The 24,491-nt window shown below is 41.4% G+C and overlaps 1 protein-coding gene across 1 annotated transcript in view; it reads right to left on the reverse strand.

The window, feature by feature from the left end:
* The window catches only part of MYO10 (myosin X), a 162,486-nt gene that overhangs the window by 116,832 nt on the left and 21,163 nt on the right, over positions 1 to 24,491 (reverse strand). Inside the window, exon 2 of the mRNA XM_068670841.1 lies at positions 14,212 to 14,310. Within this exon, the coding sequence (XP_068526942.1) occupies positions 14,212 to 14,310 (99 nt within the window). The remainder of the gene's footprint in view (positions 1 to 14,211; positions 14,311 to 24,491) is intronic.

Genomic DNA, 24,491 nt, shown 5'->3' on the forward strand with positions numbered 1-24,491 from the left:
CTTCCCCTCCAAGTCCACAGGACCAACAACCAGCCTTTCTAGCAGCAGGTATGCCACACAGTAAATATCATATTCACCTAAAGGAGAGTGTCAAGAAATTTTTACTGATTTTTCTCCTGTAGTTGCTGATGTATGCAAGGAACAACTTGCTCCTCTCAAGTGCAGAGAATGCTTCTGCTGGCTCCAGACACCAAGCTCCTTGCTGCAGCTCAGGATAGGCACCTGCAGCAGAGGAAGACACTGGCCCAAACCTGCAATGAGTTTTCCAATCAATCCAGCACTACAATTGCTTCACTTTGGCAATTTGCCTTCATGCAGTGATTGGTACAATGGATTAGCAAACAGATTAGGATCCGCACATACCACTGCTCAGCAGTAAATATGCAAGTAGCAATAGCCAACACACAAATTTACTTGCATTTAATTGGTATTTCTAAGCACCCAAGAGCCAAAAAGAATCAACACAATCTCTTCTAGAATTCCTCACCTACTGTCAGGACGAGTCTCAGCCTATCGACATCAATCGACCTCATTTTAAATGAGCAGAACATCCCCCATGGCATTTGCTTATTGAAATTAACTGCGGGGCAGGGGGTAGTGGGGAGTGAGTTTGGTTCATTTGCTGCAGTCATTTGTGAAGACAAAGCTGTAAGGTCTGACTATGAAACAAAGCACTGGAGTCAGCAGGACCTGAGGTTCTGCTTTACCACTGACTCACTGCATGACCTTGAAGTCCATCACCTCTTCATAAATCCATCAGCCCAGCCGCGAAACTGGGTGAAAGCAGGGCTTTGCTGCAAAACGCATGCCGTGTCTAGTTTGGCCTTTGTTAAATAAACATAACGCCCCCACAAAACCAAACTGAAGAGCTAAACAATGATTTTTTTTCTTCCTCTAAACAAAGTACTTTGTACTGTACTAGACTGGAGTCTTCTACCAAGTGGGAGGGAAAGAGATGTAAATATTTACCCACATACTGCAAAGAACTGTTACTCACTCTAGAGACATGTAAGCTGGTGGCTGTGTAATTCAAGAACAAGATGGGGATACTGGAGTGTCTCTGGCAGACAGAAATAACAAGCTCATCTCCTGAAAGCATGTGCTACACTGAGAAGGCTAAACAAAAAACTCACATCAAGAGAAGAGTTCCTGCCAGGCTGAAAATTAGCTTCAAACAAAACAAAGCTAGAAGTGCTCAAGGCTCAATTGTATCAGTAGATGACACTACTAGGTTAGCATCCAGACTTTTTTTCTGCTTTTCCATCATCTCACAAACTCTTCCAAAAGGCAAGTGTGTTTTGAACTGGTCAGCAAGCCTGGAATTTCAGAAGGTAGCTATTTCTCCTTCCGTATCTTACGCCGTATTGCCCCTAGTGCCTACCAAAAAGGAAATCTGATCCAAGGAACGCAGCACAAGAAGGGACACCTCAGTCAGGAGCTCAGTTGCTTCATCTGTGTTTTGTGCAAACAAAGGCTCACTCACTACTTGGCATCCCTTTACAGCTGAACTCCTGTAGAAGTAATGGGATGTTCCTGCATGTTAAGTCCAAATGAAAATCAAAAATGAATTTAAGATCTGCATCAAGCAAGGGAATGAGTTTGATTGCATTCTCTTTCACATGAGAAAGTCTCAACATTACCTCATGGGTATTAAGAGCTTAAGACTGCAACTTGAAGTGAAGAAAAAATCCGGAACCAAGTTCCAAAAGTAAAGTTAATTCATCTTCTGCTACAAAAATAAATCCATTTTCCATTCAGCAAATTCTCAAGAAAAGAAGTCTTTCTGGCCACTGTTTTCAGTTGATATAACTTCAAAGGTGAACTTGTTTTGCAAGTGTAAGTGTGGTAATGTTTGCCCATAGCTCCCTAATCAGTTACCCATTGCTAGTCAACCATTTCTTTTCATTTTCATGCACAAATGGAGGAAGCATTGCTTGTAACTGCAACCCCGAACCACATCTGATAGGCTGCCTAATATTTACATAATGTCCACACTGTAACTGATAACTACATCACGTTGTGCATAGGTTAGAAGTCATGCAAAAATGCATGACTAAAGAACAGCTTCAGCAACTCAATGTTTGTGGTGTCTAAATCTTAGCCTACTTCAAGCTGCCTAATCTGCTCTGAGGACATCAGGTACAGGAAACAGTTTGTTCAGTTTGCAGAAAGTCAGTCACAGGGGTTTCATACTCAAACAGCACTGACTCAGAGTCAGTGCTGTTTGAATTGCAGGGCTTATCAATAACACAAGGCGAATACTGTTCTAACTCTCTGTTTTCTTTAGCTGAGGTCTGTGGCTTTATTTTAATCTAGTATTAGTGTAACATTTTGTCTGGAAAGTCAAGTCTTCACTCAGAAAACTTCTGTAGGCTACTACCCTGCTGCCTGGGATTTCTTCTGCAGAAATGGATGCGTATATGATGCAGAGTAGACATTTCAAATACAGTGTTTTTTTGATGTGGCAGACTTGTTGTACATGTGCACATCTGCATGCACACATGCACATTTCCCACCTCATCTACACAGAATATGTACACATCATTTAATAGTTTGCTGAAGAGCTGCATCAACCTATCAGAGGCACTAAGATACCACATTGCATTGAGATAGCTCTGCTACTTTCTAAATGCATTTGAACACATCTGTTTTATATGTACACACTAGACATGCTTGGGACTAACAGATATCAGCAGCTGACTTGGAGTAATTGAATATGCACAGCAGTGTCTGGTCCAAACTGTTAACACCGAATCTGCACAGGAGTGTCTGGTCTGATCTGTTAACACTTGGATCTGGAATCTGAGCCAAAAAATCACCCAGAGAAACCAGAAGGCGATATTAAAAAAAAAACTAGATTCACAGCAGCCCTACCCTTCTTTGCCTCTCTGCCTACTTTGCACTCTGCCCAAGCTGTGCTGGATGCTGCCCCTGCCTGTATCACATCTTTCCAGTCACATGAAAGCTCTGTGCAGCAGTCACGTTCTTCTTAGAAGGACATGCTCATATTCTTAACTTACCAAGTCTTTGTCATGCTTCTTTTGCTTTCCCAATCAGAGAAATACTGCTTCCCCACACACTTTTTTTTTTTTTTCCCCTTCTTTTCCCCAGAGGACATGTGAAAACCATTACCATATCTCAAATGCCTCACAGACCTTGAATTATCCTTGTCAGAACTTCATATTTCCTGGGCAAATCTTGTGGTGACAGATACCCTCTTTAATTGCATTTAAGCCAATAATGATGCAAAGATAATGCCAACAAAGTCTGGCCATCAGATTTCAATGTATATTAAATGCCTGCCTGAAAGCAGCATTAATAATGGAACATATTCTATTATTTACTTCTAATTAGAACTCCTTGCTGATGCTTGTGAAAAACGTACTTTCAAAAGAGAAGTAATCAGCAGTAAAAGATGCATCATTATTTTCATTACAGGCTTGTGGCATTTCTGGTTATTAACATTGCTAAATATTCCCTTCCCGAATCTGTTTTCAATAGCTTAAAATTCTGCTACGTTTGGAAAGCTTCTGATGAAGCACTCAATGTCAGGTACATAGCTTACTGATGATGCATATATTTTCAAATTAGCTTATTTTAAGTCTCTTTTCATAGGAAAGCCAGTATTTTTGTCTCACTCACCTACACTAATTCTAGTGATTCAATGCCTGAATGCTCTACCAGCCCATTCTTTGGAGAACGTATGTTTATTTTTGAAAGGGAGCAACTTCTTCAAGAGGCGAGATTTTTATCTTTCCTATAAAAGTCATCAGTTCAACAAAGTTATAAATCACTGAAGGAAAATCACACAGTGAACATTCAGGAAAGCCTCAAATATTTGGCAGCTGAACACCTCGGGAAAGCCCATCTGCCCGTGGCGAGCTCCAGGTGCTGCTGAGCGAGACCTCCCTTTGCTTCCCCCTGCAGCTCTCTGCCCCAGCTATCAACATTCACTCACATCCAAGCATTTGAAAGGAGGATGGCAGGACCACCTCCCTTGTGCGCCTCATTACCTGAAGAAGGTTAACTGAGGTTTTCCATTCTGTTAATGTTTGCTGGGTGCCTTTAACCACCACAGTCAGTCTGGGCCGGGTGCTGTAGCTCCTTGAGGTACACAGAGAAGCCCAAGCACATCTCCAGCACCTCCCCTGGGGTACACTCCTTTCTCCTCACCCATGTCTACCACAGCCACCTCCCTGCCTATGGGTTTTACTCTGCTTATTCTACCGTGCAAAAAGAGGCACCACACCATTCCCTGGCTCTCCAGTACCTAACTTCACAATGCAACACAAAGCTTTTCCCATATAATTTTTTTACTAGTCCTTAGTTAAGACAGCTTGAATAGATAAACCTCCTTAAATCATTTCTTGGTTCCATCATGTTTATACTAAATAGGAACTTACATGCTTTACAAAATAAAGTGTGCTGTATGAGGGCAAGGCATGTGACCTATGATAACATTTCCCTTCTCCTCGTTTAGTGAACATAAAAGCACCACTATGAAAGAGCACTTAAAGTTCCTTTTGCAACTAAGAGTTTATTATCGCATTGCAGAAATGCTTTAGGGGAAATCTTGCTCAGATGTCCTTCCCATTAGAAAGCTTGGTGCTTTCAAACAAAAAGTTGCTTTGAAATCTTCAAGAACACAAACATTCTGCAACTCCTAACTACAAAACAATACACTCCATATACTTTCATGCTCCTGAATTTGCTGCTAGCTGCCATGAAAACAGAGTTCTCCCACTATAGACATGGTCAAAACAGAATTTGAAGTTCTACAAGAAGTATTTCATCTTTCAAGTGGAGCGTATTTTGGGTTTTAGGCCTCAAAAGTGATCCAACATCAAAATTACAATATGACTGCAGATTTAGTTTGTTTTAAAGTTAACTTGTGCAGAAAAGGATATCTGGAAATGAGGATACATTTTCCATATTTCTCCATAAAAAGGTAATGGTTATCACAACGTTTACTCAAGGGACCACAGGGGAAAGATCAAATGATGTTGTCCCCTACAAAACTGGCACCACAGCCTCCCACAAATGACCTGCAAGAGGACATTGGCTGCTTCCCTACCTCATTACCACTGCCTCATGGTACCTGCTGACTGGGATGACTGTGACCACCAATGCAGTACTCTGACTACCTGCCAGATGGTTAATGTTTCTTTTTCTTCCTCCTTGATTTGACTACTCACTTGATTTTGAAATAGCAACCCAAGATTTTCAAAGCTCCATAACACAAGTTTGTGGTTTTTTTTTTCCCCTTAATTACACCCTTCACGATACTGAATTATGTCTTTTCACCGATGTTCTGCAGGCTGACAGCATAAAGAAGAAACTGGTGCTGCCCCAATGCTAACGCACAGTAGCTCCAAACACAAAGCATATACAGCACATACAAAGGACCCTTCAGCTCATACTTTCTTCTGGAGGCCAGTTATCAGAGAAACAAACACACTCAGCAGCACGTGATTTATTCTGCTCACAGGATACCTGCTAATAGGTCTGTGATCCTGCTACACAGCAGTTTGCAGTGTCAGACAGCCACAGCTCACACTCACATACAGCGTCTGTTTCCTGGAGCACAGCCACCTGTCCCCAAGGGAGCGAGGTAGCATGAGCGCTTCTACACTTTCCAAAACTGTAGCTCCAAGCGGGACCAGCTCACGGATGGCTTTCAGTGCACACAAAGAGAATCTCTTTGCAGGACCATCACCACGTCTGAAAATAATTGCTCATGCACACTAGCATTTTCTCGCAAGCCCTCACTCAGTGAAATCCCTTTCAAAATTACAGTCATTTCTTAGATTTTTTTTTTTTTAATTTATTTTAAATAAAGTATTTGGACATTCTATGGAACTGATGATTTAACTCAACTCCTTATGACAGCAAGTTCACGGACAAGTTGATGGGAGCCTTCTCCAAGTCACAATCTCAGTGTTTGGTCACCACCATTTATCTGCACTGCAAGGTACCGAATCTCACCTGAACACAACTGAGCACTGCAGGCCGAAGTTATCCTTGTGTAACTTCACTTAACCCAAACCACGCATACCCTGAAGCACCAACAGCACTGAACAAGGAGACTGGCTCCACATCCAAGGGAATTCAGTAATAACAAAACAATCGAGGTGACAAGCTTACTCATCACAGCACTATGGATTTTTTGTTGTAGTTTTTTGGCACATGGCAGCCTGAACTCCTTTCTGTGTTTTGTGAACAGCTGAACTGTGTTCTCTTACAAAAGAAAGTAATATGGCAGCTTGTGTACATCTGCTTTAATCTTAAAACAAAAGCAGTTTTGCTATCTTTAGTATGAGCATAATAAAAGCACAAAAAAGCACAGATGGTTTGGATTTTCTCTCTGCAGAAAGCAAGAGAGAAGACTGACATCTTAACTGTTTACGTAGCCACAGCTGATGACGTGGCCACAGCAAGCGACGGGGACACAAGGCGCACCCCTTTGTCAGCAGCTCAGATATTAACTGCTCTCAGTCGGGTCTTATAAAAAGCAGAAAGCAACTCTCTATGCAGAGATAAATGCTTTTGTTCATACAGGCTTAATTTACGTTGTTACTAAAACACTTAACAACAGCCACACTAATGCCAAACAAATTAATTTCAGTATAGTTAAAGCAAACAGTCCCATTATGTTTAGGAAACACGGAACAAAACTCTTGAAAACCCAGCATTAAAAGAGTTATTTATGGCCACTGCTTAGCCTTCCTGCCCCCATCATCTGTGCATTAAAAATCTCTAGGCTGTTCACTTTCAATCTCCCTGATTTCTGACAAAAAGTGGCTATGCACTGGTAGCTTGAATGTTAATTCTGCAGGAATAATACAATCAACTTGATCTAGCAGCCAATTTTTTATTTTTATTTTTATTTTTGATTCAACCTTTATTTTAAAATATCTCACTTCAGGATTAAAACTTTCCCCTTCCTGGAATTAATCAAACTGATAGTGGTTTTGGCAGAAAGGCAAGCAACAGGAAAAAAGTAAGGACAGCACATGTGCAACACATCTTAGAAGACATTTTATAAACCTGCTCTGTATTTTTATGCAATAAATACACAGTAGTTCGGCAAACACACAGAAAAAGACTCTTCCCTATTGCCCTTTAACAAATACTCAGAGAATAACGATCATATAAAAATATTTCTCTTGATATCAAGAAGATATAAAGGCAATCTGAATTGACTCCTGAATTCAGAAAAAAGTCTTCTGCTAAAGATAATGTTTTTTGGTTTTTTTTGAGCAGTGTGAATTGCCTTTTTAACATGTCAAGGTTAAAGCAAAGAGGCATTCCCCAATATTTTGGAAAATTTATGAAACCCAAACTAGTAATTTCTCCAATTAGCTGGTACTTAAAAAAGAAAAAAAGTAAGATGATGCATCAGGAAAAAAAAATGTTCAATTTAAAAGTGATTTAGTCTGAGTCAGTGATGAAATATTTTTAAGTAATGCTTCATGTTTTGAGGAAGCACTTCTATGAAGGAAAACATTCAGCTGCAAGGCCTACACCTGCACTGAGCCCCTGCTGGACATGGAGGGGCTTTGGCCGTGGCCCACGATGTGCAGTGTAGGAGGAAGCCACGGACCCCAAGCTGCCCCACCTAGCAGCCCGATGGCCAGGCTGGGGACAGATGGACAGAGGGGGCCTCCCCGAGGCCATGCTGCCTGGCTCAGCCTCCCTGAGGCCTGGCAGCACCCAGCTTGCATCTGCCTCCAGCCATGTTTACATGTGCATCAACAGATGCTTGCAGCAAGAAAGGCCGAACGCTGACGCCCTGCATGAAGATGTAAACACTTCTCCGCAGAAGATAAACCCAGAGCACCAAGAGGTGCTCCTGCTGACTTCGGCTGCTCCCTAACCCCACATCACCACCACTCCTTCCACATTCCCATGCACACCCCTTAAAAAACAACAGTAACAACACCCCTCCCGCCCCAAAGTAGCCCAAGACAACAACATCCAGATAGCCAGAGTACCACACTTTTTATGTATACTAGAAATAATCGGGAGAATTACTGCAACTAAGCCAAATATAACTAACTACAGGATAATATGCGCTTTATGATGTTTAGACAGATGGAATCCAATTTCCTGATACAAAGCTGCTGAATTTGGAATTCACCCCATACCCTGGAGGCAGGGGATCTGCTGTCCCAAACGTGCACAAACGACACAGTACCAGTAACCACAAATCTTTCTTAGTGCCATTGAATTAAAAAGCAGAAATGTATTCATAATTTTCCAGAAAGAGATTGATTTATTTAGCACTAAAACCAGCCAATACCAAAGTTCACTGCATGTATTTGTGTATTTTTCTTAAGACACTGTATATACAAAGAAAAGCACAAAGGACTTCTTTAAAATGCTCCCTTGTAAGGGTGTATTTCAAGGGTAATAGATATTGAATTCAGGAAAAAGTAAAAAGAACAACTCTGTTTGGAAATACTGTCAAATCTTCACATGGAAGAGCTAGAAGCAAGCACGACGTCTTTCAATGATAACTAAGAAAATCCTTGTCCAGAAGGATTTACTTCTCAGACGCCTGATCCCATGAACCTACACAGCCAAACACAGTGCTTACTGATAAACACTCCTACTGACTTCAGCAGCTTAAGCCAAGTAACTTCAGTGGAGTTATTCATGCCCTGTGAATATGAACGGAAGACTCTTGTTTAAAAGGACTACTCAGTCTCAAAAACCAGCTCAACGGTCCCAAATATGGGTGAGAAAGGACACAAGGCAAAGAAAAGAGTACTTATGAGAAGTGCTTAACCATTTGCCTGCAGGTTTGTGGGGTGTGTTTGTTGGTTTTGGTTTTTTTTTTTCCTTTTTTTTTCCCCCATAACTTTTTCTAAATATGAGAACAAATTCTACTGGAATAATCACTGGGTAACTTCAACAGAATCCTGTCATTAACTTAAGAAAACAAAGGAAAAGAACCCCAAAACCAAGGTTTTTTTTTGTTTTTTTTTTAGGAAAAAAAAAAGCTCAATCAAATCTGAAATGTAACTTTTCTGAATGGAAGTCATAATGAGAAACTTTTCAAGCCCTCAAACCAGAAGGGGAAAAAAAAGGTGACAGCCGCCATGGAAAACATACTTGAGTTGTGTTTAACAAGGAACACCTGTAGTCTCCCCATTCCTGCAATGCCAAAATGCCCCTGAAGAGCCGTATTAAGTTAAATACACAGGAAAAAATACTTTTGTTGCTGATCAAACCACTTACAGGTGCCTCTTATTTGAATTAGAGGATACTGAGCAGTGCTGAGTTTGCTGACATAACACCGTTCCATGAAGGGCTTCTTTGTAAAGGAAGTTCACAGAAAGCTGTTTTAACTGACAAAGTCTCTACTGGTGAAATCTGACATCTGTTTCTAAACAACCTACATTTTTAGGATATTACAACCCAGCTGCTTCTATTTATAACACATTTAATTTAAAAGTTCCTCTCGGTCAACTAAGCAGGTATGCAATTAAGTATTCTTAAATTTCAATGTCAGACTACATAGATTGCAGCAATTGGTTGAACTTTTACTTCCCTTGTATGAATTTCTTCACAACAGATTTCCCCTACACACGTTGTGTCTTAAATTTATAGCTATAACATCTCCATTGAAGGGAATCAATGTTATTTAAAATGTGTGCCATTAGGTGCTGTTCTGAAAGTCCAAAAACTCACCATCATTGACACAGTGTTGCTAAGACAAACCACAATTACTACTTAAACAAAGGGAATTCTGACTATACATTTCTTTACATTTTTGCCTATATGTTTTGATGTTGAAACAGAAGAAAAAATGGAGTCCTCATTAGGAGACCAGAAAGATATTATTGGAATTAATGCCACACAACTCAACAAAGCTCTGCTGATAGATATCGTACACCCCAAACTTTTTATATTTAATATCTATGCTTTCCTTGGGGACAGTTTCAAGTGCATCTGTACAAGTTAAGACAACAACATAGTCCTCCTTCATATAAGGGTAAACTAAATGTTAGGATTTTATTTGAAATAAGGTAAAGTTCATGTTATTTGAAAACAAAAAAAAAAAAAGGAGAAAAAAATTGAATGAGTTTTTCCCCTCAGAATCACTGGCACTCTACAGAACGTGTGCAAGTAAGGCATTTCAAACAAAGCATACAGCGACGGCAGGGCTTTCAGCATTTTCTTTAACATTCACTTGAGTACTTTATAAGCTCACACAGCTTCATTAAAAATTTATAGAATATGGCAATGAGGAAATGTCTGCTGTACTGTGAATACATGAATACATCCTTAAAAAATAACTTTTAAGCTTAAAAATAGAGATAAAAATTCCCATGAAGATGAAAGAAGCTGCAATACCTGCAATGACATCTTTATACATACATACATACATATATATATATATATATATATATATATATGCACCACATACACAAGCAAGGAAAGTTTAGGGTGCCTTTTTAAAAAAAATAAAAAAATAAAAAATCTGAGTATTCATATATTGCACTGACATACTTCACACATTCACAGGCATGATGTTACCAAAACTTCAGGCACAGTCATTTACCACCTTTCTACACACACACTAGTGGAACAAGAAAATAAAGAAAAAACGATGAACCCACTAAACGGCAAATTAATACAGTAGTCTTCTCTTCTGGAAAGCATCTGGGGGGTGCTTAGAAAGAGAAAAACATTCACACTGAATTGTCCACTCATCACACTGTCTTGACTCATTGCAGTCATCATTGTGAAAGCCAGCCTTCAGTAGATATGGCAGAGGCACTCCAGAGCCAGCTACTGGCCAATGCCATGGAAGAGAGGGATTTTACAGCTTTCACCTCCCACTCCAACACGTTGGGCCACAGAATTGAAACATAGCCTTGATCTACTTTTTCTCCTCCCTTTATTTAAGTAGGCTTTCATCTACCTCAGTGAAGTGCCACATTTTCCTTTCTTTCATAAAGGGATGAGACTGTTTCATAGCTATTTGCTGAGGGAAACCCCAAACCTCCAACCCAAGATTCCTTTTTTAGTATCACATCACATGTAGCAGATATTCCACTCAAGCCCATCAAATCACAGAGGATGACAGCAGCAGCAAACAGTATCACAACAGTCTTTAACAATGATTAACAAATGAACTGCTCAACTTCAACATACAGGTACCACTAGGATAATTAGTCTTGCTCAAGGAATAATTATATTAGCATGTGATTATCAAGAAGTGATCCAAAACCTGATATGCAACTTGTTTAACGCTGAAGAGTATGGTGTAGTCTACACATGAATATTTGCATTCAGGAGCATTACTTACAACCAACACTCCTCCAGTTCACTACTGTATGCCACAGGTTTTTGTTGCAAATTTATTTCCACCATTTATAACAAAAAGCAGAAATTCAGAAGTAACGTATTCTGGTATGATGTCTTTCCACTGTTCTGCAAACTGATGCTGGCAAAGAGTTGAAACCCAAGTTTATACAAATAAGCTCTGAGCACAGATCTAGTAAACATGCTTTCCTAGTCCCACTGCCCAGCCAATCCCATCTTGAGAATTAATCCAAAAAAGAAAGGTGAGAACTGCAAATCCTAACAGAAGCTACTGAATTAGAGAAGATTAACTACAGTGCTGTGCTTTGATAAGGCCCCAACACTTTCATCAGTTTGTCATTAGACTTGAGTACAATTGCTTCTTGGAAGGGTCTGGGAATCAAGATGCTGGCTACCCTTCAAAAAATCATCATCACCCCACGCTTCCGCAATCTCACCCCTCACTTGCCCTGCCTCCTTCTTTAAAATGAAGGATAGCATTGCAGGAGATCACAAAGCCATCAGAGGTCATCATCAGGTGTCACCTAAGATTCACGTCTCATGCCTGCTGCCTTCTGCAGCACACAGGTAACCCAGCAGCAAGGGCGGGATATTCCAAAGGCTCTTCAGAAAGCAGTGGGAGGAACAGTATTAATTGGCACTGATGTCAGCTGGCACAGTTCCTGTAAATTCAGGGTGCACCCTTGAAAGCATAAGCCTTGAAAAGCATTAAAGTTAAAAATGCAGTGAATTGCTGATTTGCCCTTAGTTGGAGCACAGATGGCTCAGACCCACTGGCAACATTAAGTGCCATGCACTGGTTCTGAGGTGTGTTCCTTATGTCTTTGGATGTTTCACAGCATAGCATGACACCTGCTCTTAAAACAAGCAGTACAAACTTTTTGCTTTTTCTCTTATGTTAATGCTGTAAACATCACTTTTCTAAGTAAATGGAATCAGTTAGTTTGTATTATGGTAGTGACTTGAGTCTTCTCCCAAATTACCTGAGTTTTCAGCCTGCATTCTGTACACCATGGAAAGGCAACAGTACACGTAATACACGTATACAAGGCTGCTAGCAAGCAGCTTGTCCACTCATGGATGCTAATATTAGCTCTGCCACTGTGTGTCAGGGCACCAATGCAAGCCGTCCATCTTACAATCGTCACCTGCAGTTCCCATAGTACAAGGACTGTCATGTCGACATCATGAACCACTTCTAAAAGACAGGTTCTTCACAGTCAGGTGTCCATCTATAAAATTCTGTGAAAAACTACAGGTAGCACCTCTGAAACTTTTGTGTCACTCCAACTAGGGCTTATGTTTAAATGAGGTGCCTAGTGAAGATAGTGGCTTGGAGCATATGCTACTGTAACAATATGCACAGCAAAACAAAATGTAACTATGATGCCTTAATATGGAAGATCCTTCTTTATTCACAAACAACAGAGGAAACAGTCTCAGCATCTGCACTTCATGGGGCCTCAAATTTCAGTAGAGCATGTTGAGGGTAAACTGTAAATATGCAACTTCCCAAACCTGAGCAAACAAACGCACAACTTAACATGCATCACACTGAGAACACACCAACACACACAAAGGCACCTTCTTGTCCTGGAAGGAGACTCTGCATCTAGCAGTAGTTTCTTTGTGGATATCTTCCCCTGTATTGTATGTCTCTGGGTCACCAGTCCAAGACACCTAGTAACCTGGAGTATGTTATACTGGTCCTTCAGCTTTCTACAACCTGGCTTTCACTGCTTGTCTACCACCTTCTTGCATGAAGGAAAGACAATCTGAATCCAACACAGCCTAGTATTGCTACCAATTAGGCAGCTCTGCGTGCCTCTATCAACAAGCATCTTCTGTTCAGTTGATCTTGTTTGAGGAGGTCCTCCTGCCTCAGTTGAGACCAGCCTCAAGACATTTTGTGTGACTAACAATCCTGTTTTCTTCACTCCCTCTATTTAACCTATATCTTGCCCATCAAAAAACACCGATTCTGTCTAGTTCCTTTCCTGCCTGCAAAAAGGCATGTGAGAAAAGTAGGGGTTCCCTGATTCTGAATGAAATGCTTTTCTGTCTTTGTCACTCAGAAAAGCATTAAGTGAAGGCAGCAGAAAAGGTAGCATGTTTTCCATACTATCATACTTTCCTCTGCCTTGTTCATTACCTGAAGCTACCTCCATCTGGTACAAACAACTAAGAAAAAAGGAAGCAAAACTGAGGAGGGAGCACCCTCCAAAAGTCAAAGACAGCGTTCTGACTCTGATATCTGCACCAGTGTAACTGTTTGTATCTGAGTCTTAATCTAAAATGTGAATTCCACTGTACTTTCTTCAAGGAAGCTGCAAGAATGGAGGTCTGGATAAACTGTGGCCTGATGAAGAGCAGAATAAACAGATAAATGAAAAGTGAGTGAGAAAGCAGAGCATTGCCACGCTGTCAGCAACTGGCAGGGCTTGTTCTGCCTTCTTCTGGCCAAAGAGAAAAGAAAAAAAAAGGGGGAGAGGAAGGAGAGAACAGAAGTTGCCCACCAGACTCCTTCCGCAGCTGGCAGCCGGTGGTATGGTACCACAGCAAACAACACACTGCCTGCAACAGCCCAGGTAACCTGAGCAAGCAGGACGGAGCCTCTGGGATCTAAGTAACTTCCTGGACATGGCTCTCAAACCTTCAGCTCTGTCAGACACGGCTGTAGCAGCTGACCAGCTGTCCATATGCAATGGACAACACGACTGAAACCAAAGTTCCACATTCGAGTCATATAAAATGCATGCTTCTATTCATGCGTCTTAGACTTTTACATTCTCCTATGTCCTCCCTGTTAGGCAGAATTGTTTCTTTTCCACAGAGCGGTAGAAAGGAGAATGTAAATAGGAGCAATGCACGTACCTGGCCATAGTCTGTCCTGAACACGACGACTCCTTCCGCACAGGAATGAACAGTACTTGGATAATGCTGATTATTTTCTCGCAACCAGACACGAGACCCCTAGAATAAAAAAAATAGTTATAGGTGGCATAACTGAAAACTCAAGAACATAAAAGGAAAGCAAGCTAGCTGCAAGCAAGCTCACTTGCAAAATAAGTAAGTGAGAAATAAAATAATCTTTCAGCAAGTAGTTGTCATCTTCTGCCATAAGTAAAGTACGTAAACACAGGAGTAGTTTTGGTTTGTTTTTAATAGAAGTGCCTAAATGCCAGCATGAACAGCTGGGGCTAATTCACTGAGTCATGTGCCTCATGTTAGCACACAAAAAATTACAAAGCAGTGTTTAAATTTACACACCATTTAAAAGATGCTCCTCAAAGCCAGCAGGCTCACTACCTGTTTATTTTCAACCCATTAGGATCACAGCACTTCTCCCCTACCAACTTTCACCTGTTTTCTAACCCCCCTCGCCCTTTATCTTGTCTTGTTCTCCTGGCTGCACAAGAACTCAGATTTTTAAAATCTGCCAGCAAGAAAAGTGACAAAGAAATAGCATTTGTTGTTTAGAGCCAAAGAGGCGACAGAAATACCATCAGCTAAACACCTAAGTCAATCTAGTGAAAGAGGGTAGGTGCAGACTTGGTTTTTTATTTGGCTGTCTGTGGCCCTCAGAAGTAGATCCATCCAGCACAGAGGAAGAGAAACAGCCAGCACCGAGTGCACGTGAGGCAGATGGGCAGGGTAATCACACCTGCCTGAGCTGCTCTGAGCAGGAGAAACCTTCAGGCAGCATGAAGATATTCAGCAGCAGCACCCCAGTGGTCTGAACCTCAAACACAAACTATAGTCCTTTTTCTATACAGGGACAGCAGGTTCCATATCAGAATTACAGTATTTTAGGCCTATTTAGAGAACAGAGGCTTTTGTGTCGTGTCGCCCCTCCATCAGAACAGGCAAATCCTTTCCAGAAGGAAAGGTAAAGGCATGATAGGAAGGGGCTGGGATATACTCTGATAAGCCAAAGGTTGTGACTTTGGCTGTATAATCCCTGAAAAATAAATAAATAAATAAAATTAATTGTTTTATTTTGAATTAAACAATTCAAAAGATTCAAATTAATCTTGCATGCCAGCATTCAAAGATCATCCTTGTCTGAATTTGTACACACAGAAAAAAGACTCGAGGCTTTAAAAAGTTGGTTTGGGTACAGGTTCTTGATGAACAACCACAACAAATACAGTTTATTCCTGTTATGTCCTTAAAGAGAGTGGCTCACGTGTACTGCAGAAGCTTAGCCACATTACAAGTTTCATACATTTAAAATAATGTTGAATAAACACCATCGTTGTTCCCATGTTGGGAGAACAGCAGCACTGAGAAACAAAGTGAAGATTACAGAAAGCTAACTTTTGCTACTTGGTTTCTCTGACTGGCATGAGCTCAGCCACATACAGGGGATCACACACAAGAGCATCCCTGATTTTTGCCCCCGTTCCATCTTTTGGCAAATTGCATTCCTTTTTAAATACCTGCAGAGCTCTTTGTCACTTTATGTCTAAAACCTTGAGCCAGATGGTTTCCAGGTTTATACCAAGTCCAAGTCCAAGGCAGTTCAAACATGGGGTATGTCGACTCGAGAGCATGGGGTCAGCACAGAGCAGGGAAACGTGCGTGGTGCCAAAGAGAAAGCAGAGCACCAGCAACCACAGCAAGAGAGGGGGAGAAACAGGGGGCTCCCCGAGAGTGGTCAAAGTGAGAGGGGACTTGAAAATGTAATTCAAAACCCAGTGATAGCACCCACTTGCTTGGGTCTGCACACAGGAGCCCAAGAGCCAGCAGGCGCTCTGCATGGCAGGAGGTGTTACTCTCAGGCTTCCCCGGCTCCTCACCAGCAAAAGCTGATAAAGCCTCACTTCAGCCCCATAGCAAATAACCACAGTCAAGCTCACGAATCACAACAGGTTGAATGACATGCTGAAGTCACCCTAGCTGGCAAAAAGGACTCTGTTCCAGACTAACTACCTTCCCAGAGGAAAGCTCCGAGTGTCCCTGCCAGTCGGTCTCCACCTCTGAATTCGATCTCTCTAAACACACAGCAAAAAACCCTGTTTGTCCAAATGCAGTCAAGTTCCTCAAGCACTTCAGAACAATCAAAACCCTGTTGTTCAGCTCGTTTATTATTTGCCAGAATCTCCGAGCACAACTAACATGAAGTTTATGCTTTCAAGGGCAATGAAAACGCTTATAAACATTAAGCCACAACAATATTTGCCAAAACCTCAGAATTCAAAATAGCCTCTCAAAAGGAGAATAATCTTTTCCATAGTGAAATTAAATAATGCATTCTGCATTTTTCTGGCTATGAAGCAGAAACAGGGGCCTACACAGAAGCATTCACTTGGCTGGGCTAGCCCTAAAACAAGCATTTTAAAGCAAGTATGGAACGGTTTGATTTAAACAAATGTACATTGTTAGGGGTCAATAGCCACTATTCAGAGACTGCTGGAACAATGCGGTTTGCAAAGCCCGAGGCCTCCGAAATGCAAATACAACGTGTGCTCTGGCAAGGTAGCTCAACAATACAATGTCTGTCCATGGGCAGGGTACACTGCAGGACCTCCTGGTCTGGGGGAGAGAAGAAATAAAATATAAAAAATGCCTTGGCAAAAGATCCCATCGGTCATTTTCCATGCCCAGCACGCTCTGTAACTACACTGCAATCCTTCTGAAGCATATTTGTTACAAGTGACAGCTTTGAGAACAAAATCCTCAGTAGTAGTTAATTTACAGACAAGACATATACCAAAGACTTTGTAGTCTTCAGATCTACAAAATCTTCACATCAATCTACTTTGATCCCAGAGTTTAGGTACGCTTTCATTTCACAATTTCTGACCAAGTTCAAGGGACGGCGTTTTGAAATGTCCACTAACTCCAGCAGTATCCTTTAGCAAAGTGCCACCACCTTTTGATTTCACTTCAGAAAGGTAGGTTACAAAAAAGGATTCACTGAAATAAAAGTCTGAGACTTCTCAGAGCCTAAAGCCCAACTTGATTTAGCCTGGTGGTCTGTAGGGTGAGCGCAAGGAATGACTACCAGGCACGGACTTCTGGACCTGCTGGATGGAGATAGAGAGCACGCAGCCAGCTCTCCAGGCAAGGGCTTAGATACCAGCTGTGAGCCCGCCAAGGAAGGACAATGTTGAATGCACACATGTTGATCCCAACTTATTTTTAGGGGAGAAACTTGGTAACTTGGTCACTCCTTGACAAGTAATCTGGGACACTGCCATTCTGTCACTCTGTGATAAGGGGGAAAACAAAGCCACAGAGTACTTACTAAAGCCCAATGGTTCTTAATTCAGTGAAGCAAAGTTGTAAAAATACTTGGAATTGTATGTACAGAAGAAGGGCCATATGCCATTATTTTCAAGCCAATTGATTTCCTCTGACTCCAAAAGGCAAAGGAAATAGGTTTGTAAATCTCACAGCTGTAAGGCTACCTGAAGAAGTCCTGAGTTCTTTTCCCTTGCAGATTTTACTGCTGAAATTGCAAAGATGACTTCTTTGTTCCTGGGTGTTCTGTTCTTAGATGACAAAAATCTACTTTTTAACTTTCTATTGGAAACAGCTCATATTTTGATTTCCAGAATAGAAGAACTTTATCTCAGTTAAACAGTGGAGAATTCATTGCAAAACCATAATTAACAAATCCAATTTTGTACATATCCAGGTTGTATGGTGAATAAAGTAACTACATGCACGATTATCACATTTTTATATAGCATAGATATATAGTGCATATACACACATATGTATGAACAAGCACCCATTGCATAATAACTGTCATCATCTAAGACTAAATGCTACTCATTCACATGTTATAATGTAAAAAAAGTCGACTCATCAATGCAATTGATTCAAAGCAGTTAAAACTGTTTTAAATTAAGGGCAAGTAATGTAGGTTATTGTCACAACTGCATTCAAAATGCATTAATTGTTAGGCCTTGACAAAGCAAAGGGAAAAATAGTCAATATGTATTTAGAAAACCTTTCATTTATGCACAACAGTAGCTTGGCTCAAAAACGTAAATTCTGAGAGACAGGAAAAGATGTTATTAACTCAGTCAAGCCAGACATAGCTTTTTCATGACAAAGATAATTAAAACCACATTTATCTTTGTTACTCCTCTTTACTAAATTATGCACTAATCACTAGGAGGGCCATACCAATAAAAAAAGCTATACAGACAGAAATGTAACATTGGCAATTTCGTATTAATGAACTCTTTTGTTTCTGAAAACTTGCCTTTCATCGCTAGCTTAGCAAAACTGAAAACACTTCACTTCAGGTACCCCAAAATCCTAATGAGCCTGGCCAAACAACTCAGTGGAAAACTCAAAGTGCCCTGAAAGTAGGATCTCTCTCACCAACTTCATCCCAAAATGAAGTGTCAGACCTCCCAAGCAGAGAACCAGACCTGTTCTTCCATGGTAAAGTCCAGAGGGGGAAAAAATAAATAAATAATGGCCACTTGCCTGACATCTTAATGTGTAGTTCAGAATATTGTTCTTGATCTAGGTGCCCCTCTCTACAGGGCTTGTGTGCTCATCAGCAAAAGGATTCCCCAGCGCTGGATTTCTGGGGTGGCTGAAATACTGAGTTAATACTGAAGTCTGTGTATGCTACTGCCACACGGTCTATGAAAGAGAAATAAACTAATCAATAGAGGAACTCTCTTTCCAGACATTCTGCCTTCCCCCATGAGTAACTGGCAGTCTTCTGTCGGGAAGGCAGATTATCAAAGGACAGAAGGAGTTACCGAGAAGGACTAATTGAATCCTAAGTCTCTGCAGAGCGTGAGAGAAAGCCAGCTCTGGAAGGTATTTGAGCATTTAATCTAAATTCCAGAATCTTAAACTCAACTTAACTAAATGACTATGCACTTAGATCTTGGCACATACTTAATCTAGCTGAATGAAATAGAATTCATTTTCAAAACACTGAAGGCACTAATTACAATTTCCTCAGAGAGCATAGTAAGCTACCAGCACCATTCCCTCAATGAGTTTAGCTCTGCCTCCTAAGCCATATTGCTTTACTTTACTGTTATAAAGCAGAACAAAACCATGAAGCAGTTTCCAGGGGATATAAGGTCAGTTTAGGAGGAGAGTTTAATGCAGAACAAAATCTCCTGAACACTCGATGTTTCTCTTGTCTGTCCATCCCCCACATGAGATCAAAGCACCAGCTCTTCTGCTCCTGAGGTCTGCGCAGCAGCTGTTGATTAACCTTGAACAGAATCCATCTCCTCCTGTTTCAGTAACTGGAGATAGCGCAGCACTGACAATAGCCTGCCACTTTAAAAGCAACTAACTGGACTAAAACTATTATTATATTATTATTATTATTATTATTGTCTCAATAGGGAACTGGAATTAATGTTTACCTTCCAAGGGCCTTTGAATACACCATCCCTTCACACCACTGCCACTTTATTTAGTAAAGCCTTTTAAAAAATATATAGTTTCCAGTTTTTCCCAACACAAACAGAGCAGAGATTAACCTTTAAACGTGCAGGTGGACAAGCACACCCCTCCCCACCTTCTGCTGCTTAGCTTGAATACACACATTACCAGCAGACCTAGATCAAAAGCCAAAAAGCAATTGCACTCACTAATGGAGCTCTGTAGACATGGTTAACAGCACCTGAGGACAACTAAGTTTCCACACCATTAGGAAACACTAGCTTTGTTATAATGGAAGAAGAAAATATAGCAGTGCGATGCCATCAAGTCTTTTCAAAAGAGTTACCAGTATTGCTACAGTCTGAATTATGACTTTAATGAGAAAGATTTGAGTGTTACCTTTACATTTTGTCAAGTTTTGCAAAATTCTATCTTTTTGTGCTTTGAGTACTGCTCAACCTACACCATAGGGATCACAGATACAAAAACAGAACAATGTCAGGATTTGGAAGGCCTGTACCCATTACCAGTTGCAGGCAGGCAGGACAGGCTGCTAGGAGACATCTGTTTCTTGTGCTTGCAAGTCTATGTTAAAAATAAAATAAAATAAATTTCTAGGCAGTTGAGTCAATGGCATTTCTGATTAATTCCAAAATTAAAAATTAGCACTCTGAATAGTACTTATCAACTGTGAGTAAATCTGCAAAATGTGAAATCAGGGAAGTAGGGAACATGCACAGCAATGTTTCTCTGTTTAGTGGATCCACAGTTTCAAGTCCCTCTGTAAATCACCAGCACGTACAAGAAATGGGTCCTGCACGCAGTACTGCCTCCACTGCTCTCTCCATCCCATCTCAGGTGAGAGAAAATAAACTGTTAAAACTTGTAAGGAAGAGAGGTAGTTCAAAAAGACAACAGATTAGTGAGAAAGAAGCAGAGGCAGTTGTTGGTGACAGAGGGGAGATGTAAGGAACAAAGAAGGAAAGAGGTTGGGGCCACTGCAAACCTTTCCATCACCATCCATATTGGGGCAGGGGGTAGAAACAGGCAAATGACAGACCTCCTAGGGCCTTCACGGTCACCTTAAGAAGGTAAGTAGCATGTAATTCTCTCCCCTAATCCAAGTTTCTAAAAAGGAATATACAGTATGCTCACAAAATAGCATAGAATTTGTTCTAAGAACCAACCATACAAGCCCTAGATCTGTCTTCACAGATATCAAACAAAGTTGCTCTTGTCTTTGATGACAGCTTTGTTTTGCCAAGCATCCTTATTTTTCAAAAACATTTTTTTAATCAATTACAGTCATGACTACAAACGCAAAAAAACTTCTTTTACTTGCTTAAAACCAATAGAATTCTAACTAATCTACATACACGTACACAGTTCTTCATCCATGTGAGCCTGTTGGTTTTTTTTGCAGCATATAATCACAACAAAGTCAGAAGCAAGGAAGGATGATGTGAGTGCACGTAGAAGTAGCAGGGGAAGAGATTTCCCTCTAAAAGCTTTCATTGAGGCTTATAACAATATGGCAAGAGCAGTTAGTCCAGCGCAACTGCCCAAAGTCTCTTTAAATCACCATTAGCTTCTGCAAACAATCTTTTCTGTGTTATCGAGTGTGTTACTCTGCATTGTACCTCTGCCACTGACCTGGGGAGAAAAGTGCCTGTAGCTATCCACAGCACCCAGTTGTGCTTGGTAGTCTACAAGTTCACTCTTCTTAGGAAACGTTGCCTTTGAAATATTCTAGGTGCCAAGTCTTCATTTTGCACAAGTTGCTAAGAATCTCAAAGCCATTTCTCAGAAATGTTCTAAAACACCCTAGCACTTTTTTTCACCTTCTTCTTGCCTCTCCTGCCTGAACAGAATACAAAGTGAAGACCAGGTGAGAGAACTCACAAGCACCAACCACGAGGCATGCCTGGAGTAACACAAGAGAGATGGACTCCTCTGGAACATGGGTCAGTTTGAGGCTGAGCTTGAAAGCTGTTCCTCATTCACCACACGTAAATCCCATGAGGAGTCTGGGAACTCCCACTTGCAAGGATGTTCTGTCTCAATTTCAAATTTTTTATTTAGGAAGGACATCTCTGAGTACTTAAGAGCTGATTAAGTAGAAAAAACACACATTCGTTGGACACACAGGTCCTGGTGTTTGCCATTTATTTTCATGAGATGCATGTCTTTTAGGCTCATCACTCAAGAAACTGGTTTTAACACCATTCTACAAAGTACCTGGACACTGATTTTTTTAGAAGTTGTAATACAGAAAAACTATATGGAACTAGTTTTTCTCTGATACTCATTGTGCTATAGAAGCATGCCCAGAGAGACATCATACTAGTTCAGCCTGATTTTAGTTCCCAAAGCAGATGAAATTCCTGTTCAAGATAGTTTCTACCATTGACTGCTTTTTGCCAGTTACCTAAACCTATTCTGGTAGAAGTTATAAAGGCCTTCTTACATCAAGAAGCATCAACCATAAAATAACTGTGTTGCACCTAGAAGAACACAAGGAAGAGAACTGGGCAAGGCAAAGCCTTTTCCTGGTTTCTAGGACACTCATCATCATCTTCTTTCTTCTTGTTCTTTCCCCCTCTCCCTCCATGCCAATCAAGCAGACAACTCCAGGAAAACTTATCATTAGCCAAGTGGGATTCTTATGTGAAAATAATTCCTATTAAGGCATACACTGTGCAAGGTACATTCCCAAGATGATCACCACAGCTTTCACTTGTCAAGTTGCTATCATCAAATTACAAAAGGTTCCAATTTAGCTCATTTCCATATTGGAAAATTTCACAATCCTACTACAACTGTAACTATACTTGAGGGATTTTTATTTTGTTTACATTTACCTGCAACTCAAAAATATCAGTTTACACATGAACAGTATTTTCCTGGGCTTGAGGGGGGACAGGCGAGACAGCAAGCTATTTCCAGCCTTACCTCCGTTGCAGAAAATAGACATAAGATCATAGCCTTAAGTCAAAAACCAAACCTCTCCCCACATTACTCTGTAAGCATTTCTTCCCCGCCCCGTTCTTCCATGCTCCATATTCTCTTAAAACTAAAGCTCAGGATTTTGGAAAGACACAGTTTACAATCTGGAGCTATAAGGATTAGCAAGACTGCATTTCAAGGTTAAGAAAGTTAAGTGTGAAAGAGAGGGAAAAGAAGAGAATAATGGACCCATTCGGTCCACAGTTCTTTCATTTACTTATTTTACTAACATTAATGCTGATTACTAGACACAGAATAATCTTAAATCACAGAGACAGAGAACTGTTGAAGCTGGAGAGGCTCTCTGGATGTCATCTGGTTCAAACCCCCTGCTCGGGGGAATATTTCCAGGCAGCTTCTGAAGATCTCCAAGGAGGAGGACTCCACAACCTCTCCAGCCAGTGTTCAGTCACCTGCACGGTAAAGATGCGCCTCCTGATGTTCACAGGGAAGCATCTCTGCTGCAGTGTTTGCCCATTGCCTCTTGTCCTGGCACTGGACATCACTGAAAAGAAGCTGGCTTCATCTTCTTGCCACCCTTCCTTCAGGAACTTATACACATTGATGAGATTCCCCTCCTTGAGCCTCCAGACTGAACAGTCCCAGTTCCCTCAGCCTCTCCTCAATAGGAGAGGTGCTCCAGTCCCTTGATCATCTTCATAGCCCTCCATTGGACTCTTTCAATACGTCCAGGTCTCTCTTGTGCTAGGCAGTCCACAACTGGACTCAGCAGTGCTGGGTGGAGGGGAAGGATCACCTCTCTCAGCCTGCTGGCGATACTTTGCCTAATACAGCCAAGAACAACATTAGCCTAGCAGCAAGGGCACATTGATGACTCGTTGCCCCCAGCACATACTTGGGCCTGGGGTTGTTCCTCCCCAGGTGCAGGACTCTGCACTTCTTGTTGAACTTCATGAGGTTTTGTCAGCCCACCTCTCCACCTGCCAAGGTCCCTCTGGATGGCTGCACTGGGTACCCCCACCAGTTTTGTGCTGTCCATGGATTTACTGAGGGTGCACTCTACCTCATCATCCAGACGGCTAATGAAGATGTTAAACAAGACGGAACTCAGCTCTTGCCTTGCAAACACGAGAACCCCTTTCTTACTCTACTCTACTCTGCCCATCTGCCACATCTCAGACATCAAGAGGACCCTTTATACGGGTAAACCTGTTGGGTAAAGCCTGACCACGGCCAAAAGGTAGCAGGGTATAACAGCCAGGAGGAAGAGAAGACAAACAGCACTGGCAGTCAGTAAGTCAGGCGGCGTTGTTGGGCCTGTTCAGCAGCATCCACAGCAGCCAATGTACCTTGCCTTTCTGAAGGCCCACCCAACTACTCTGACTCCAGGCCGAGGAACAAATCCCTGTGACACCTCTGCCACAAGCAGTTGACAGATCTGGGCTGCCCCATGCTTAGCAGACAGAGCTTGGGTCTTTCATCCCCACCAGCTGCAACAATTCATCCAGTACCTTTCACCACCACCACCTGCTCGACCCTATCTGTATTTGCTGTAATAAATCAGGAGCAACGTACCGAATCCAGGACAAATATCTTTGTGCCACATCAACTCCAACAGATTAGGTCACCCCACGGCCTAGCAGCCTCCTTGCACACGTGATGGATGAAAAATAAATACCTGTCCTGTCTTTACCCAGGCAGGAAAATGTGGTTTTCTGGCCTGCAACAACTGACTTCAGCAACTTGGCAGCAAAAGAGCTGAGGCTGGTTCTGGAAGCTCCCGTGGACATTATCAGGCTCACATC

This window comes from Anas acuta, chromosome 2, assembly GCF_963932015.1.
Source record: "Anas acuta chromosome 2, bAnaAcu1.1, whole genome shotgun sequence".
Classification (NCBI taxonomy): domain Eukaryota; kingdom Metazoa; phylum Chordata; class Aves; order Anseriformes; family Anatidae; genus Anas; species Anas acuta.